Source organism: Rhinopithecus bieti, unplaced genomic scaffold, assembly GCF_001698545.2.
Source record: "Rhinopithecus bieti isolate Rb0 unplaced genomic scaffold, ASM169854v2 scaffold_11964, whole genome shotgun sequence".
In the NCBI taxonomy this organism is placed as follows: domain Eukaryota; kingdom Metazoa; phylum Chordata; class Mammalia; order Primates; family Cercopithecidae; genus Rhinopithecus; species Rhinopithecus bieti.
Window position 1 is genome coordinate 4,203,052 of NW_016807677.1, and position 20,918 is coordinate 4,223,969.

The 20,918-nt window shown below is 38.0% G+C and overlaps 1 protein-coding gene across 1 annotated transcript in view; it reads right to left on the reverse strand.

Moving 5' to 3' along the window:
• Window positions 1-20,918, reverse strand: part of NXPE2 (neurexophilin and PC-esterase domain family member 2) — a 28,416-nt gene that overhangs the window by 4,806 nt on the left and 2,692 nt on the right. Inside the window, 1 exon segment of the mRNA XM_017883018.1 lies at window positions 3,623-4,356. Within this exon segment, the coding sequence (XP_017738507.1) occupies window positions 3,623-4,356 (734 nt within the window).

A 20,918-nucleotide genomic window follows, 5' to 3' on the forward strand; every position in this document is an offset into this window, starting at 1 on the left:
ATTTTTTCATCACGATTATCCATAAAACTCTTAAATTAAAAGAAAAGACTTTTTTAATTTGAAGAAATAAATGTCCTAGGAAGTAACATTTCTGATTCTTCAGCCGGGGTTGGGAGAGAACCCAAGTTGGAAAATATATTTACAGTCATCCCTCAGTATATGTGGGAGATTGGTTCCAGGACCCCCACTGCATCTACAAAAATCAGCACACGCTCAAGTCCTGCATTCAGCCCCATGGAACCCAAGCATGCGAAAAGCCAGCTTTCCTTATATGTAGGTTTTGCATCCTGTGAATATTATATTTTTGATCCACATTTGGTTGAAAATTCTTTGAATATTCCACAAAATGCTAAGGAAGAATATAGGACTGGAACTTCACTCAGGGAGATGGAAAGTTTCCTAGAGGAAATGACGTCTAAACCAAAGCCTGTGAAATGCCAGAGGTGAGAGGACATGGTCCATTTGCGAAATAAAAGGAGTTTCACTGACCGACAGAGAGCAAGGCAGCATAAAGGTGAGACAAGAGGCTGCCAAGGGAGAAAAGTCTTTGTAAACATATTAAAGAGTTTAAATTTCACCCTTAGAGTCGTGGGGTCATCTTAAAACTTTTAAGGAGAAAATAGTAAAAGATATAACTGCATTTCAAAAACATTTGTGCAGTCCAAGTCTGGGTTATTCAAGGATTAATGGTACTATGTTACAAATGAAACAGAAACTGGCTTAGTCCCTGTGTTCGTGAGAAGGAAAGATGTCAAAGAACTGGGCTTGGGTCTAGGAAGGGGCCCTAGAGCTTAGCAATAGAATGGTCCATGAGACTTCTTGGATGTGTAGTCAGCTGTTCCTTGCATATGCATTACATCACTTGTAAGGAGACTGAAATCTCTATTTCCATGCAGTAGAGGAAAAAAACTTAATAGCTTGAATAGAGCAGGGCATCTGGGAAGGATTTATGTCCATTTGGAAATAAAGCAGGTTACTATCATGATTACTGTCATGAGCACAGCCCCCTTGAGAAGCCTGATTAGGACCCAAAATGTGTGCCAGTCTGCCAGACTAGGGACTTCAGATTTCCTGAGATACAGCCAGCAACTGTGCAAGGATGGTACCTCCAACCCGGGCTTTCAATGAGGACTAACTCAAGAGGGATCCAACTGTAGCCAACAGGGAATATAGAATCAGGCACATATAGAACATATAGAATATAGAAACTTAAGTCCATCCTTACACTTAAGACATAATTCTGAGACCTTCAAGACAGGAAGAACTTTATGTCTCCATGATCATTTTTCCTTTGCTTCATAAAAATTTATTTTAAAAATCCCAGCTTCTTTTAGCTGAGCCAGGGGGGATAAAGAGATTTTTCCATACCTTGATCAGGAAAATGTAAAGAAGTGAAGGTGACGTAGGGGTGAAAGGGAGAGCCTGAAGTGATATAGGGTCAGTTGTACCCAACTCTGTGTCATCATAATGCTTAAATTGGATTTAAGCTTGAATTTGCAGGATATTGTGCTATCCTGGAAAGTTGCCCTTCTGAACACATATCAGAAAACTAAAGCCTTTCTATGGCAGCAGCTGCCAAACTGGGGAACCAAAGTCTCTTTAAATGATCCATAAAATAAGTGGTCTGTGGCCAAATAAATTTGCGAAATGCTGTATGCTCTATTCTTGCTTGAGGGGATACATATTAAAGTTTCTGAGAAGTCCTGCTACAAAGAAACCAACTTAACTTTAATTATTTCTCCAGATTGTATTATTTCAGGCATTGTGCTGGGCCTATGAGACAAAATACTGGCCCTGAATGACTTCCTGACAGACACAGATTGATGACTTCTAAGGCCCTGCCTACCTGTCTCATCTTGTCTCTCCCTCACTTCCTGCCTTCCAGCCTCACTGCACTCCACCCCCACCATGATTCCTGGAACATTCCAACATGCTCTTGCCTCAGGTACTATTCATTCTCTTGAAAATGCTATTTCCCGAAAATTGACATGGCTTATTCCCTCACTTCACTCAGGTTGCTGCTCAAGACAAGCCTTACCTGACACTATTTTAAAATAGCATCAACCATCACGTTTGAAACCCTTACTCTTATGACCTTCATATTAAAGAGTTTTAATATTAAAAGAGTTTAAATTTTACCCTCAGAGCCGTGGGGTCATCTTAAAGGTTTTAAGGAGGAAATAGTGAAAGACAAATCTGTTTATTTACTTTTTGTCCTTCTATCTCACTAGAATGTTAATTCCCAACACCTAGGGCTGTGTCTGGAATACAGAAGGTGCTGACTACTTATAAACTGAAAGAATGGTCTAGGCATGACGGCTCATGCCTATAATCCCAGCACTTTGGGAAGATGAAGTGGGTGGATCTCCTGAGGTGGGGAGTTCAAGACCAGCCTGGCCAACATGGTGAAACCCGGTCTCTACTAAAGATACAAAAATTAGCCAGGCATGGTAACGGGTGCCTGTGGTCCCAGCTACTCGGGAGACTGAGGCAGAAGAACTGCTTGTACCCAGGAGGTGGAGGTTGCAGTAAGTTGAGATCGTGCCACTGCACTCCAGCCTGGGTGACAGAGCGAGACTCGGTCTCAAAAAAAAAAAAAAAAATGAATGAATGGTGAAAAGTAGTTAACACTTAATGCTCTGCAGAGCTTACAACTTAACAGAGGATATTAAAAATAAATTGGAAAATTAATAATGTAATAAGAATTATGTTGGGGAAGAACAAAATGCTAAGGAAGAATATAGGACTAGAACTTCACTCAGGGAGATGGAAAGTTTCCTAGAGGAAATGACGTCTAAACCAAAGCCTGTGAAATGCCAGAGGTGAGAGGACATGGTCCATTTGCGAAATAAAAGGAGTTTCACTGACCGACAGAGAGCAAGGCAGCGTAAAGGTGAGACAAGAGGCTGCCAAGGGAGAAAAGTCTTTGTAAACATATTAAAGAGTTTAAATTTCACCCTTAGAGTCGTGGGGTCATCTTAAAACTTTTAAGGAGAAAATAGTAAAAGATATAACTGCATTTCAAAAACATTAGTCTAGGTGCAGTGTGGAGAATAGACTGGAAGAAACAAGACTGAGGGCAGAGAAATCAGCTCTGGGGATTGTTGCAATGATCTGAGGTATGATGGCAGATTATACAAGGATAGAGGCAATCGTGGTAGACAGAAATGGGTGGGTTCAGGAGATAGTTGGGAGGTATGATGTATAGAACTTGATGATTCACTGGATGTAAGGGGTAAAGCTTGACAGAACAATGATATCATTCACCACTTTTTTATTGTACAGCATCTATTAATACTCTATAGGATTAGTATTCCATGGAACACATTATAGAAAGTACTGGTCTATAAAAAATTACTGAACCTGGAAGTACTGCAAACCATGGAGAACTATAGGTCTATATTAAGTGCTTCACTGGTTATACTCCTGTCAGCAAATAGTTCTAGAGGTGACTTGTATGGATCCCTGTGAACACACTCCAAGCTGAACGGACTCTGAGGACCTAATTATAATTTAGTCAACATAATTGACATGATACAAAAGTTTGATTAGGCAAAACTACTAGGCAGAGTTTAGTCAAATACCTCATTTTGTCTATTATTGTATTTGGAAGCCTCTTTACCTGTGGAAAAGGCTCCATTCTTCCTTACTAAGATAGGAAATATTTCTTGTCCTAGTGGTCATGTGGGTCAAGGCCTCACAGGGCATATGTTGAGGCCTCACACAGTAGAAGGCTTCATGATCTCTGTCATCCATGTACTGGCACAGTTCAGCATTTGTGTTTAGGGTCAAGCCACATTCAGTGAAGACATTGGAGGTTCTGTTGGCAAACAGGCCAGTGAAGATGATCTTATCACATCCTTGGTTCCTTGCCCTCCAGAGAGCTGACACCCCTTCACTGGGGTGGATGAGTAGCAGAGACAGGGAGACCTGGCCGTCCCAGAACAAAGTGAAGCTGACCAGGTAGGTGCCGTTGTTGAAGTCAGTCACCTTTCCCGAAGCACCTGCCATTAGGGCTGGGGAGGACATCCTGGCCCTCAGGAAATCCCCACCATATTGCTTCCTGCGTCCCAAGTGGTCCCTCACTTCCAGAAGGATGTCCAGCTGATCCCCTCTGCAGTACGTATCTTGAGGGTTAAGGATGGTGGCTGTGCTGTGTGTGGCACTGGTGGTGGTATTCACATGGGTGAATGGTCTGGGTGGGATCTGCTGGTCTAGTTTCTCCATAATGTCCTTTATTCTAAGTTCAGTCTCTTTTGGTGAAACTGCTGGACACAGTGGTGCTTCAGAGTGTGAAGATTTTTTGAAGATATTCCCTTGGTTCAGGGTAATATGGTTTTCCAAGCTGAACAACAACTGAAATATTGAAAGGGAAAAGAAAATATCATCAGCAAATAATAGTGCTTGCTTTTCTATATAAATTATTATGGCTTATTTTATACCTTTCAGTGTGATAAATTAAATATCAAAAATCAATACTAACTGATTTTCAGTTATGGAATCATCAGAATTGGTTTCCATGTAGTATGACTTCCCCTGCTGCCAGCAGATGGTTTTCTTTAGGAGTCACAGGTTTAAAAATTAACTAGATACAATCAATACAGATTATTTCATAATTCAATTTTAGAGTTTTTCCTTTTGCTATCCCCTCACTTGACTTTTCTTTTTAAAAATCATATTATCATTTTCCATGTCGACAATGCAGACAACAGAGCACAATGTGGTACATGTTTCATGTACACTGGGAAAGAATGTATATTCCACTGCTGTTGGAGGAAGTGTTTTATGAAGGTCAATCAGATTTAGTTGAAGGGTTGTGTTCTCTAGTTCTTCTACATTTTTACTGACTATATTAGTTTCATTGGGCTGACATCACAAAACATCACAAATTTAGTGACTTAAAACAACATAAATTTATTCGCTCATAGTTCTGGAGGCCAGAAGTCTGAGATCAAGGTGTCAACAAGGTTGGTTCCTTATGGAGGCTTCGCGGAGGAATATATTCCATGTATCTCTCCTAAGCCCTGGTGGTTTCCAGTAATCCTTGGTGTTCCTTGGCTTGTAGATAGTTTACTTCAATCTCTGCCTCCATTTTTATGTAACCTTCCCCTCTGTGTGTGTTTTCCCCTTTTCTCCTCTTAAAAGGACATTTGTCACTGGATTTAGGGTCCCCCTTAATCCAGGATGATCTCATCTTGAGCCCTTTCACTTACTTACAAATATTTTGTAGCTTTGCTATTAGATGTACACACATGTATTGCTTGTTATATATTTGGGGTGAATTGTCACTTTTATCATTATATAGTGATCTTATTTATTCTTAGTAATTTTCCTGGTTCTGAAATCTACTTTGTCTGATATTAATAAATTCATGCAAGCATTATTTTGGTTAGGTTTTGCATGGTATATCTATTTTTGTCATTTTACTTTTAGCCTACCTATAGCTTTATATTTAAAATGGATGTTAGCTTATGGTTGGTTTCTTTTCTTTTCTTTTTGCTTTTTTTTTGGATATGGAGTCTCACTCTGTCACCTAGGCTGGATTGCAGTGGCACGATCACAGCTCACTGGATCCTTGATCTACCAGGCTTAGGTGATCCTCCCACCTCAGCTTCCCAGGTAGTGTGAGCCACCAGCACATGGCTAAATTTTGTATTTTTTGTACAAAATTTTTTGTAAATTTTGTATTTTTACCATGTTGCCCAGGCTGATCTTAAACTCTTGGGCTCAAGGAATCTGCCAGTCTCAGTCTCCCAAAGTGCTGGAATTATAGACCTGAGCCACTGAGCCCAGCCTAATTTTTTCTTTTTCTTCTTCTTCCTCCTCCTCCTCCTCCTTCCTCCTCCTCCTCCTTCTTCTTCTTCTTTTCTTCTTCTTCTTCTCCTTCTTCTCTTTCTTATTCTTCTTCCTCCTCTTCTTCTTCTTCTTCTTCCTCTTCTTCCTCTTCTTTTTCTTCTTCTTTTAAATTGAGATGGAGTCTCACTCTGTCGCCCAGGTTGGAGTGCAGTGGTGCAATCTCAGCTCACTGCAACCTCCACCTCCCAGGTTCAAGCAATTCTCTTGCCTCAGCCTCCTGAGTAGCTGGGATTACAGGTGTGCCCCACCACACCTGGCAATTTTTTTTTTTTTTTGTATTTTAGTAGAGATGTTCTTTCACCATGTTAGTCAGGCTGGTCTTGAACTTCTGACCTCATGATCCGCCTGCCTTGGCCTCCCAAACTGCTGGGATTACAGGCATGAGACACCATGCCTGGCTGATGTCTTCTTTTTACACATTCTGACAGTCACTATTTTTTCACTGATGTGTTTGGACTATTTATATTTAGTGTTCTTATTGATATGCTTTGATTTAAGTCTATAATTTTAATAATTGTTTTCTCTTTGTTCTCTCTTTTTCTAATTCCAATGCCACTACTTTTAAATGTACCAGAACTCTCTGTTCTCCTTAACAAGTTGAACAAGGGGAACTAAGTTACTACAGCCTAACCAAGTTGGGTTTTGCCAAAACCTGATCAACCTGGGGTAAGGAAAATATCCAAACCCAGCCTCCATCTGGCCTTCTTATTTCGCCTAAGGATTGACGTGTGTATAGGAAAATGGGAAGCTGACAAGTACTTGTGAAGGTCACGATTTAAGGGCATAAGCTCACTAAAATACTGAGAATAAATCACAGTACTACAGAATGCTTCCCCTCCTGCACATCTTACAACCAACTCAATAGGAATTCTGTATAGAAACAGAAGATTATAGCGAAAAGCACTGCAAGCCTCAGACCCTATTTAAAAAGGGGTCCCTAGAAACACCCAAGGATGAAGTCTCTAGAAAAGACATAAAGATGGAAACTGGAGGAAATTGTAGCCTCTGACACAATATCTACAGTAAACAGTAAACACAGTCTAACTCCTAACCACATAAACATAAAAGCTCACACTAAAGGCCTATCTCAGTTTCAGTTGACCAACTATATCATATCCAGATTTCGATAAAAATTACAAGGCACACAAGAAGAAAAAAAAATACAGTCTAAAGGGACAATGCAAGCATCAGAACCAAACTTAGTTATAATAGAGATTTTGAAATTATCAGACCGGAAATTTAAAATAACTATGATTGAGGTATTAATACTTAGGGCTCTAATAAAAAAAAAAAAATACACAACAAGCGGAAACAGATGGATAATGCAGGTAAAGATGTGGCAACTCTAAGACACAATCAAAAGGAAATGCTAGAAATAAAAAAAACACTGCATCAGAATAAAGAACATCTTTGATGAACTCATGAACAGACTGAATATAGTCATGTGAAAAATAAGAGAGCTTGAAGGTATGTCAACAGAAACTTCCCAAACTAAAAACAAGAGAAAAAGCATGAAGAAAGAACAGAATATCCAAGAACCATGGGACAAACACAATAGGCATAAATACACATAATGGGAATACCAAAAGGAGAATAAAGAGAAATAAAGAGAAAGGAACAGAAGAAACATTTGAAGAAATAATGACTGAAAATTTTTCCAAAACCAATAACAGAAACCAAGCCATAGATCCATTTTGAGCATTTAAAGACATTGTTTGGCCACTTGGCAGTGGTGACTACAGCAGGCATTTTGGGCTCAGGCCGGAGTTTGCAGCATTTGCTCTGGAAAGGCAGAAGGGTACCCACAGTCAGAATTGAGTGGTGAATGCGGAGAGTTCCCCAGCAGTAGGCACTGGAATTAGTCTTCTTCCTGTCACAGGCCTGGAGCAGGAGGAGAGTTTCTGAAACCGGGGTTTCTCCTGGGTGGTGAGGCTTGTAGCCAGGGACAGCTTTGCAATCTGGAACCAGTCTGTGTGTGTCAATCCTGGTGTTCCAGTGTGCTCCCTTGGCCATTTGGGGGATAGTGCCCCATCAGCTCCAAGAAGTAGAAGGGAGGCAGACCTCACTTTCCCTGGAGATCTAACCTTCAGCACTATCTGCCCCTAAGGGAAGGGGGAGCACAGCTCATCAAAGCCCCCCTTGGGCCAAAGAAAATGCAAGCATGGTACCAGCTGCTGAAAGTGGCATCACCAAAGCCCAGGAGTGCATGTGGAGAGGAGGTCATTGCTCACCCCCACCTTTCTTCTCAGTGTACTGCTGCAGACTTAGCAGCAGCTCTTCCTATCAGGGCATGGGGAGCATGGAAAGAGCTTGCTTCCCCAGTGTCTCCACCACCACTGAAGGTGAATGTGTTCTAGGAGAGGGTATGTTTCACACTTCCCAATTTGTCTCTGTCCCTGCCCCTAGCTTCCAGCTATTACTCTTAAATGCCACACACTAAACTGCCGCTTGAATTACACCACCAAACAAAATTACATTGCTACAAAAAGCAATATCCGAGAAAGCCACTGCAACCTATCTGTAACCAATGAGCCTAAAAAGAGCTTAGGCACCCTGAAAACACCAAGAAACAAAGCCATTTGATCATACACAACATACACCATAGCCATACCCCCAAGAAAAAAAAAAAGAAAAAATCAAGAATCCCTATCCAAATGATGGCAAATTCAAAGGAAAGAAAAGAAGTGTCGACTTTCTCAGATGAGAAGGAATCAGTGTAAGAACTCTGGCAATACAAAAAACCAGAGGGTTTCATCACCTCCAAAGGATGCCATTCACTCACAAACAATGTATATTAACTAGAATGAAATATCTAAAATGACAGGTGTAGAATTCAGCATGTGCACGGCAAGGAAACTAATAAGATTCAAGAGAAATTTGAAATTCAACACAAGGCACCAGAAAAAGTGATCCAAGATTTGGAAGATGACATAGCTGTACTAAGAAAGAACCAAACAGAACTTCTGAAGTTAAAAAATTTACTAAAGGAATTTTAAAATACAGTTGGAAACCTTAACAAAAGACTAAGCAGAAGGAATTTTAGAGATCAAAGACCAGTTTTTTGAATGAACCACTCAGATAAAATAAAATGAAAATAATTTTAAAATGAACAAAGCCTTTGAGAAATAAGGGATTATGTAAAGTGATCAAATCTATGACTCACTGGCATTTTTGAGAGAGAAGAGAGAGTAAGCAACTTGGAAAACATATTTGAATATAGGAAAATGTCGCCAATCTTGCTAGAGAGGTTGACATGCAGATACAATATCCAGAGAACTTCGATGAGATACTATACAAGGCAACCCATCCCTAAGGTACATAGTCATCAGGCTATCCAAGGCTAACACAAAAGTAAAAATCTTAAAGGCAGCTAGAGAAAAAGGTCATATTATCTATAAAGGGAAGCCCATCAGACTAACAGCAGACTTCTCAGCTGAAACCTTATAAGCCAGAAGAGATAGAGGTTCCATTTTTAGCATTCTTAAAGAAAATAAATGCAAGCCAAGAATTTCATATCTCACCAAGCTAAGCTTCATAAATGAAGGAGAAATGAAGTATTTTCCAGACAAGTATTTGTTAAGGGAATTCATCACCACCAGACCAGCCCTACAGAGAAGTATCTCCTTCAAGAGTCCTAAATATGGAAAGAAAAGAATGTTACTGGCTACCACAAAAGCACACACAAGTACATAACCCACAGATTCCATAAAGTAACCCCTCAATTGAAACTACAAAGCAACTAGCTAAAAACACTGTGGCAGGAACAAAACCTTACATATCAATATTAACCTTGAACATAAATGGCCTAAATGTCCCACTTAAAAGACATAGAGTGGCAAACTGGATTGAAAAACAAGACTCATCTTTCTGCTGTCTTCAGGAGATTTATCTCACATATAGCAATACCCGTAGGCTCATAGTAAAGGGATGGAGAAAGATCTATAACACAAATGGAAAATGAAAAAGAGCAGAGTTTGTTATTCTTGTATCAGATAAAATAGATTTTTTTTTTTTTTTTTTTTTTTTGAGACAGAGTCTCGCTCTGTCGCCCAGGCTGGAGTGCGGTGGCCGGGCGGTGGCCGGATCTCAGCTCACTGCAAGCTCCGCCTCCTGGGTTTACGCCATTCTCCTGCCTCAGCCTCCCAAGTAGCTGGGACTACAGGTGCCCGCCACCTCGCCCGGCTAGTTTTTTGTATTTTTTAGTAGAAACGGGGTTTCACCAGGTTAGCCAGGATGGTCTCGATCTCCTGACCTCGTGATCCACCCATCTCAGCCTCCCAAAGTGCTGGGATTACAGGCTTGAGCCACTGCGCCCAGCCAAAATAGATTTTAAACCAAAAAAAGTTTTAAAAGGACAAATAAGGACATTACATAATGATAAAGTGTTCAATTTAACAAGAAGGTGTAACTATCCTAAATATATATGCACCCACCATTGGAGCACCAAGATTTATAAACCAGTTACTTCTAGATCTAAGAAAAGACCTTGACAGCCACATGATAATACTGAGGGACTTCGACACCCACTGACAGCATTAGATATACCACTGTGGCAGAAAACTAACAAAGAAACAAAGCAATTCTGGACTTAAATTTGACACTTGACTGATTAGACCTAATAGGCATCTACAAAATACTCCACCCAACAACCACAGAACATACATTCTTCTCATCTGCACATGAAACATATTGTAACATTGACCACATGCTTGGTTATAAAGCAAGTCTCAATAAATTAAAAAATATTGAAATCACACCAAGCATCTACTCAGACCACAATGGAATAAAAATAAAATAGAAAGCAACACCAAGATGAACTCTCAAAATCACACAAATATATGAAAACTAAACAACTTTCTCCTGAATAACTTTTGAGTAAATAACAAAACTAAGGCAGAAATTTTTAAAAATTGAAACAAATGAAAATAGAGACAAAACATACCAAAATTTCTAAGATGTGACAAAGGTAGTGTTACTAAGAAAGTTTATAGTGCTAAATCCCTGCGTCAAGAAGATAGAGAGACCTCAAATTAATAACCTAACTTCACACCTAACGGAAATAAAAAAAACAAGAACTAGTCTCAAAGCTAGCAGAAGAAAAGAAATAACTAAAATCAAAGCAGAGCTAAATGAAATTCAGACCCCATAAAACATACAAAGAATCCACAAAACAAAAAGTTGGTTATTTGAAAATATAAACAAGATCAATAGACCACCAGCTAGATTAACAAAGGAGAAAAGAATGTCCAAATAAGCACAATCAGAAATGACAAAGTTGACATCACAATCAATCCCACAGAAATACAAAGACCTTCAGAGACTACTATGAACATTTCTATGCAAATAAACTAGAAAATCTACAAAAAATGGATACATTCCTAGAAACACACAATCTCTCAAGATTAAACCAGGAAGAACAGAAATCCTGAACAGACCAAAAATGACTAAAGAAGTTGAATCATAATAATAACTGTTTAAAAACAGAAAAAGGCCTGGACTACATGGATTCACAGCTGAATTCTACCAGATGTACAAAGAAGAGTGGTACCAATCCTACTGAAACTATTCCAAAAAATCGAGGAGAAAGAACTCTTCTCTAACTCATTCTACAAAGCCAGTATCATTCTGATACCAAAATCTGGCAAAGATACAACACCAACAACAAACTTACAGGCCAATATTTCTGGTGAATATAGATGCAAAACTCCTTGATAAAACACTAGCAAACTGAATTCAGCAGCACATCAAAAGTTGATTTACCACAATTAAGTGGGCTTTATTCCAGTGATGCAAGGATGGTTTAACATATGCAAATCAATAAATGTGATTCACCATGTAAACAGAATTAAAACAAAACTATATCATCATTTCAATAGATGTAGAAAAGGCATTCAATAAAAATCCAACATCCCTTTATGATAAAAACCTTCAATAAACTAGGCATCAAAGGAACACACTTCAGAATAATCATGACTATCTGTGACAAACTCATAGCCAATATCATAATGAACAGGCAAAAAATGAAAGCATTGTCCTTAAGAGCTGGAACAAGGATGTCCATTCTCACCACTCCTATTCAACACACTGGAAGTCCTAACCAGAGTAATCAGGCACGAGAAAAAAATAAAAAGCATCAAAATAGGAAAACAGGAAGTCAGATTATCTCTCTTCATTGATGATATTATTCTACACCTAGAAAACCTTAAGATTATGCCAAAAGACTCCTAGACTTGATAAACAGGTCTTTAACAAAGTCTCAGAATACAAAACTTATGTACAAAAATTAGTAGCATTTTTATAAACCAATAATGTTCAAGCTAAGAAAATATCAAGAATCCAATCCTATGTACAATAGCTACAAAAAATACCTAGGAATACATCTAACCAAGGAGGTGAAAGATCTCTACAAGGAGAACTACAAAACATTGATGAGAAAAATCGTAGACAACACAAATGGAAAAACATCCCATGCTCATGGATTTGAAGAATCTATATCATTTAAATGTCCATACTGCCCAAAGCAATGTACAGGTTCAATGCTATTCCAACATCAGTATTCACCAAATTAGAAAAAACTATTCTAAAATTCATATGGAACCAAAAGAGAGCCCAAATAGTCAAGGCAATCCTAAACGAAAAAGAATGCAGCTAGTGGCATCACATTGTTCAACTTTATACTTCACTACAAGGCTACAGTAAACAAAACACCATGGTACTGGTACAAAAACAGGCACATAGACTAATGGAACAGAATTGATACCCCTGGAATAAAGCCACACACCTATAAGCAACTAATATTCAATATAGTCAACAAAAATAAACACTGGGGAATTCAATAAACGGTGTGGGAAAACTGGTTAATCATGTGCAGAAGAATAAAACTGGACCTCCACCTCTTACCACATAGAAAAATTAACTCAAAATGGGTTAAAGACTTAAATATAAGACCTCAAACTATAAAAATCCTAGAAGAAAACTTGGGAAATGCTCTTCTAGACACTGGCCTAGGCAAAGAATTTATAGCTAAGCCCTCAAAAGCAAATGTAACAAAAACAAAAATTGATAATTGGGACAGAATTAAACTAAAGAACTTCTCCACAGCAAAACAAACTATCAACAGAGCAGACAAGCTACAGAATGGTAGAAGATATTTACAAACAATGTATTCAACAAAGGACTACTGTCAAGAATCTATAAGGAGCTTAAATCAACAGGAAAAACACAAATAGTCCCAGTAAAAAGGACACAAACAGATATTTCTCAAAAGAAGACATACAGGTGGCCAACAAATATAAAAAATGCTCAGTATCACTAATCATCAAAGATATGCAAATCAAAACTCCAGAGAGATACCATCTTACACCAGTCAGAATGGCTACTATTAAACAGTCAAAAAATAACAGATGTTGGCAGTGTTGTGGAGAAAAATAATTGTTTACACAATGTTGGTGGGACTGTAAATTAGTTCAGGCATTGTGAAAAGCAGTTTGAAGATTTCTCAAATAACTAGAAATATAATTGCCATTCAACCCAGCAATCCCATTACTGGGTATGTACCCAATGGAAAATAAATTGTTCTACCAAAAAGACATTTGTACTTGTATGTTTATTGTAGTGCTATTCACAATAGCAAAGACATAGAATCAACCCAGGTGCCCATCAATGGTGGACTGAATTTAAAAATGTGGTACATATACACCATGGAATACTACACAGCCAAAACAAAGCATAAAATCACGTCCTCTGTAGCAATATGGATGCAGTTGGGGGCCATTATCCTAAATGAATTAACACAGAAACGGAAAACCAAATACCACATGTTCTCACTTATGAGTGAGAGCTAAACGTTGGGTATATATGGACCCAAGATGAGAACAATAAACACTGGGGATTCCAAAAGCAGGGAGGAAGTATGGTGAGGATTGAAAAATCACCTATTGAGTACTATGTTTGCTACTGGGCAATGGGAGCATTAGAAGCCCAAACCACATCATCATGCAATATACTCATATAAGAAACCTGCACATGTACTCCCTGAATCTAAAATTTTAAAAATTATAAAAGTATTTAGAAAAAAATAAATTACAGAGAAATCTCATGTGCCCTTTACTGAGGTTTTTTCAATGGTAACATCTTGCAAAACTAGTAAAATATTGCTACCAGCATATTGAAACTGATATAGTCAAGATACAGAACATTTCCTTTCCTTCATGTTGCTGTTTTTTTTTTTTAACCATGATTACTTTTCCCTCACCCTCTCCCATTCCTTAATTAATCTCTGGCAACCACATATCTGTTATTTATTTCTATGATTTTTATCATGTCATAAATATTATGTAGTAGAATTATGCAACATATGAGCCACAAATATGAGCAAGGAAAAACAAAAAGTTTTGTGCTAGACCCTTAAAATTAGGCACAAAAGGAGGAAAGTCTCTTTAAAATAGTAGTAGCAGGGCCAGGATCAGCATTTAATGCTCAATTTCACGTGAGGCCCAGTTGTTTCATTATTTAATAACCTGTTAAACACACACACACACATATGCACACACTAGAATTGCCAAAGACTAAATGCTTGCATCTCCCCAAAATTCATGTTGTAACCTAATCTCCAATGTTGCTATAGATAGAATATTTGTGGTTCCCCCAAATTTGTATGTTACAACTGAACTTTCAATGTGATGGTATTAAGAGATGGGACTTCTGGAGAGGTGATTAGATCATGGGGATGGAGCCCTCATTAATAAAGTTAGTGACTTTACAAAAAGGACCCCAGAGAATTCCTTTGCCCATTCCACCATTTGAGTACACATGAAAAGATACCTATCTATGAACAAGGAAGCAGGCCCTTATCAGACACCAAATATGTTGGTGCCTTGATCTTGGACTTTGCAGCTTCCAGAACTGTGAGCAGTAAATTTATATTGCTTGTAAGCCATTCCGTCAGTGGTATTCTTTTAGAACAGCTTGAATGGACTAAAACCAGGGTTTCACACACATATGCACACACATTTCAAATATATAGATATTTCAAAGATTTATATACATTAAGGGATATACATTTTTTCAGAAGACCCTAAGATATCTTGTTCTCCATGATATATCTGACCAACTGTCACCAATTACTACATAATCCTCCTCTTCTCTGTCATTTTTTGACCAACTGGATTATTTTACTCATTTACAGAAGATCATGAAGAACTTGACTCCTAGTCTTAATCACTAGAAGTCTTGACGTCCTCCAGGTAGACTTCAATATCCATGGAGGCAGTTCCTCCAATACCTAAATTTCTTTGCTCTTGAAGCTTCTTGGCTTTAGAGAACTGTAAGAGTAATCACTTAGCAATTCAACTTCCTGTCACACTGCCAAACATGTGTAATCACACTTTTTCTTTTTTCTTTTTCTTTTTTTTTGAGGTGGAGTCTCGCTGTGTCGCCAGGCTGGAGTGCAGTGGCCAGATCTCAGCTCACTGCAAGCTCCACCTCCCAGGTTTACGCCATTCTCCTGCCTCAGCCTCCTGAGTAGCTGGGACCACAGGTGCCCGCCACCACGCCCGGCTAATTTTTTGTATTTTTTAGTAGAGACGGGGTTTCACCGTGTTAGCCAGAATGGTCTCGATCTCCTGACCTCGTGATTCGCCCCTCTCGGCCTCCCAAAGTGCTGGGATTGCAGGCTTGAGCCACCACGCCCGGCCTAATCACACTTTATCTTTTCTACTTCCTACTTTCTTCTATTAGCCTTTTTCCATATGAATTAAAATGTATTCAAGTATCTTCCACATTACAAAAAGGAAATTTTTTGAGCCTCTGATTCCCCCTTTAATTGCTATTCTAACCTTCATCAGTTCCTCACCTCTACCAATTAAGTTTCTCAAGGGTCCTCTTCCATCCCATGTGTACCTTCTCCACCACCACTAACTCCTCAGCCCAGTGCCTATTTTGTTTCTCAGGATTATATCACTAGCAACTTTTTCTTCTCACTTTATAGCTCATCCAAGGAAATGTCACAGACTACAATGACTTCAGCTGCCATTTGTATTCTGATGTTTCCTAAATCTATTTTTCTAAGCCAGGTCTTCCCCAGCTTCAGATCTATATATTCAACATCTCCACTTGATTGACCTAAAATGACCCAAACCTAGACTGTTCATATCTAAAGCCATCTTTTGTCTTCCAACTATTTCTCCTACTCTGGTCAATACTTCAGTGAATGGTATCACCAGCCATGCAGTTGTACAAGCTTGGAATGTAACTCCTGGTTAAACCTGCCTCTTTGCCTCCCATAGTCAATCACTATTACTGTCAATTATAGACCAAATTCATTGACTTTTCTCCATCCTTATTGTTAATAGCTTATTTCAGGCCACCATTACCTCTCACCCAGATAACTGAACAGTCTTTCTTTATTTTGTTATTTACTAGTTATTTATTAAGTATCTACTATGTACCAGAGACTGTTCTAGGCACTTGTAATACCAATGAACACTTACAAAAATCTTTAACTCTTGGGAGGCCAGGGTGGGTGGATCACGAGGTCAAGAGATTGAGACCATCCTGGCCAACATGGTGAAACCCCATCTGTACTAAAAATGCAAAAATTAGCTGGGCATGGTGGCATGTGCCTGTAATCCCAGCTACTCAGGAGGCTGAAGCAGGAGAATCACTTGAACCCGGGAGGCGGAGGTTGCAGTGAGCCGAGGTCGCATCACTGCACTCCAGCCTGGTGACAGAGTAAGACTGCATCTCAAAAAAAAAAAAAAAAAAACTTTGACTCTACAAATGTTACTATATACTAGGTAAAGATAGATAACAATCAATGAACATAATAAATGAGTAAATCATATATTATTTTAAAAAGTGAAATGTACTATTACAAAAAATAATTCAAACAAGAAAGAATTGTATGGTAAATTTAGTCCTAGAGTGAAATGACTGGTTGTTAAAGGAAAAGGGATGTTCAGGACAAACCAGAAAGTCCAAGCATGTCATGAACAGCCTGTGTAAGTGACAATAAGAGGATTTATTTTAAAACTCAAAACTTTTAAATGGTCTAGTTCTCTATGATTAAAGGGAAAATATAACAGTCTTTCTATAGATCAGGTTTGATGTAAAAAAATAACCCACTTATACACTAAAGAATAGAATTGGTTAGAACAATGAAACTTTCTTAAGGGTTTATTCACTCTTAATAAATTATAAGATATTTTAATTTTTAAATTTTAACCCAAAGTTCAACTTTTATTGCATCTCACAGGTTTTGGTTTTCTCCCCCCTTTTAAAAGACATGAAATAGTAACACTACCCTTCAACTCATTTTCGGTTCATATAAGGTTTTATTTTTTTATTTTTTATTTTTTCCTCCTCAGGCTCTGTTTCTTGTGGCCTGATGCTAGCAATGTTTTCTTAAAGTTTAAAGGAAATGTCTTCTTCCAACATAACATTCTATGCACTACAAAAGGTCTTTTCTTTTGCCTTTGGTAACTGGACTAACAGATTTTAAGTTTTATCAAAATAATTCCTATGCCACTATTAAGTTTGGTTTGCTCAGGAAAAAATTGAGATTAGAAAAATTTTAATTAATGTTATTACATCCTTGTATCTTCCTGTATGTGCTTTTAAAGTCCTTGTGACATTGAGTTACAGGGCTTTGACTTCTAGGTCTAAAAAGAACACTAAATTTAAGCTCTGACAGCAATTAAAACCTCATGTTCAGGCCTGGTAGAAGATGCCAATCAAAATTAACTGCATTCCTGAGACACAGGGCTAGAAATTAAAGCTATTCAACTCCTCAAGGCTCAAGGACTATCTTGGAAGAGGTGGGCATATGAGATTGTAACAGCCAATTTTAAAAGATAAAATAAGTTCAGTTTCTCTATAATCATTAATGTCAAAGGCACACTGATGCAAGACCAGCATGTGGGCCCCTATGTCAGATTAACAAGGTCTTCTTGAAGCATTAACCTACTCCTTAATAAAGGTTATAAAGACTTATGGAAGTTATATCTTATGATCAGGATGACAATTTTATAGATTGTTTATAAAATTTTGGAAAATAAATTTAATTGGCTTCCTGCTGTTTTTATTAGGGCGTATTGTTTGGAAAATTAAGTCTCCTCTCTCAAAGAATGAAGGTTTTGCCTTTTTAAAAAAATCCTTGAGTTATCACTTTGGTAAATGAATGATTTATTTTACAATGACCTGTGATCCTACTTTGTAATATCAAGTGTTTTAAACGTTTGATATTTGATAAACTTTCCAAATTCAAATTATAAATTATGTCTTTTTCTGACCTTATTTATCCTTTAAGATATTACTAATAGGTCCCCTAAAGTTCAAAAATGACATGCTTGTCTTACTTGGTATAAAAATTATACAGGAAGCATTGTCAAATATAAAATGGTATTTAGTTTTCTTTGCACTGTATTTGTGTAAATATGTTATTAGTATGCATTCCAAAATTATGGGAAACTCCTATAATTCTGATATCACTTAATGTATGTTATCAGTAATAATTATAATTGCTATGTTAAAAAACATTCAGAGTAAGGGGAATGCTAAGAGGTGGGAGTAGAGATGTGTCTGGTGTTAAATCAAGACGATGAAAAAAACTTGAAGGAAGTAAGAACTATGTGGAAGTTACATGGAAACCTGGAGAAAGGGAAGAAAAGAAAACAGCCAGTGCAAGAATGTCTTGGACCAGGCCTAGTGAGTTTCTGTGCCCTTTATTTAAATGAGTCCAGTAAAACACTGTGCCAAGGAGTTTGGGCCATACACATGCTGCATGAAGAGCCGCTGAAGGTAGAGTACCATATTCAAATTTTCATTTTAGAAATAAAATTTCAGATTCTTGAACACAAAGATGATGTCCTATATTTCTGTATCTTTAATTCCTAGACCAGTGCCTGACACACAATATACACTTAACAAATGTTTGTTGAATGAATGCTTAGAGTAGGCTGAGACTGGAGGCAGGGAAATTAATTGGAAAACTATTTCAACAATCTAGATGAGCAATGACAAAGTATTGGTCTAACGAAAGACAATGTGGATGGAGAAAAAAAGGACAGACTTTAGAGACATTTTGGAGGTAGGATTGATAAGACTTAGTGGCTGATAGCTTGTGGAAGGAGTTTTAGTTTGATTGACTACACAAGCTATGACAACAATTATTAAGACTGGAGAGATAAAAGTAGAGAATTTGTTTCTATTTGATTTTGTATGCTTGTTTTGTTTTGTTTTTATTAGGGGATGATGGTGAGACAGATTATAAATTTGGTGTGTGTGTTTTTTGTGTTGGCAGTGCTAGTGGAAGACTTAGGTGGAGATATCCAATGAATAGTACATATTCAAGAGTGGGGCTGGGAAGAGGTTTCAGTCTTGGAAGGACATAGCAGAGATTCTCAAATGTTAGCATGCTTAAGAATAAGCTGAGGAGCTTGCTAATACTTTGCAATCTTAGGCTCAAACTGAGATTACAGCAGTTCTGGAGTATGGCTCAGGAATCTGCATTTTACACACAGGAATAAACACAGGTATTCTGGGCAGAAGGCTTCCAGACCTCACTTTGTGAAACACTATAATATTGGTAGTGGATAGGACCTGGGCAAATGAATTAAAGGTACAAGCATAGAAGAGAAGAGGATCAGAGGAAGAAATCTAGAGAACATACATTTATAGAGAGGGCCCAGGAAAAGAAACCTCCTGTGCTGTGCTCTGAAGGCTTTTTTTTTTTTACCAGTTCATATTACTGGCTGAATGCTCTAGACTGTGGTGCTTCTTGTTTGAAGCTTGGAGGTAAATCTGCATTAGACAAAGGTTAGAGAGACACTTTTAAAGGTAGTTGGGGTCAAATGTAAACGGGCCTCAAATGGCTAAACAAAGGAGTTTGTTCTTTATATTGTCATTGGTGAAAGCGTTTGATCAGGACCAGAAGATGATGAAAGCAGAATTTCTGAAAGATTATGTTTGTACTAAATGGTCGGGAAGAAAAGAAACTGGAAGCAAGGTGAGTTAAGAAAAACTTACAAAGGGAAGAGTCAAAAGACACTAAACTACTTAAAGAATAAGAAAACCCCTGTGAAAAAGGCAGAGAACTGAAACAGAAACTTAATTAGTTTGAAATCTCAGAGGCCAAGGGAGGAGGAGAGAATTTTGAGGCTGGATGCTTACAGTGTCAAGTAGTACAGAGATGGCACAAATCCATCTGCCATTTTCTAAAGAAAAACAATAATAATGTATACATTGCCATTTAAAATAGTAATAATAATATATGCACTGCCAAAGGGATTTATGCAGAACAGTGAACCCCGATCCACATTCTCCTGCTAAGATGACATGCCTTTAACTTTTATTTCTTGCCATGATAAAGTATGCATTGCTGAAGGGATTTATGCTGAACAGTGAACCCCCGATCCACGTTCTCCTGCTAAGATGATATGCCTTTAACTTTTATTTCTTGCCATCATAAAGTATGCATTGCCAAAGAGATTTATGCTGAACAGTGAACCCCCGATCCACGTTCTCCTGCTAAGATGATATGCCTTTAACTTTTATTTCTTGCCATGATAAAGGGGGTCATTCAAATGAAGTCACTGTGACCTTCTGTGAAATTTTTAAAAAGGAAACTTCCTACCTTTGTGTGGTCTTTTGAAGCCAAGTAAATGACCCAGAAAATTAAGATAAATATCAACATCAGCAGTAATTTTCGAGCTATGGCATTTGGAAACAAAGTAAGTATCCTATAAGAGAGGACAGGAGAAATAATCACATTAAATCAAATAAGCACGACATGGCTCCATATACTTTGGTTCCTCTTCAGTAATTTCCAGAACAAGGTGATGTTATCCTGGATTTTCCAAAAGTTCCTTTATATCTTCTATTGTCAATCAGAAACAAAGTGCTTCCCTGAGGCAGGGAACAAAACTCCCAGAAGGACTCCTGGTTTCTGATGCTCAGGCTAATTCTTTGGGTTTGGAGTCACATCACATACTGGAACCTGTTTTCTTGTCCAGGTCTCAGCATGGACAACAAGGTTTTAGATTATTTACCAGAAAAAACAGTAC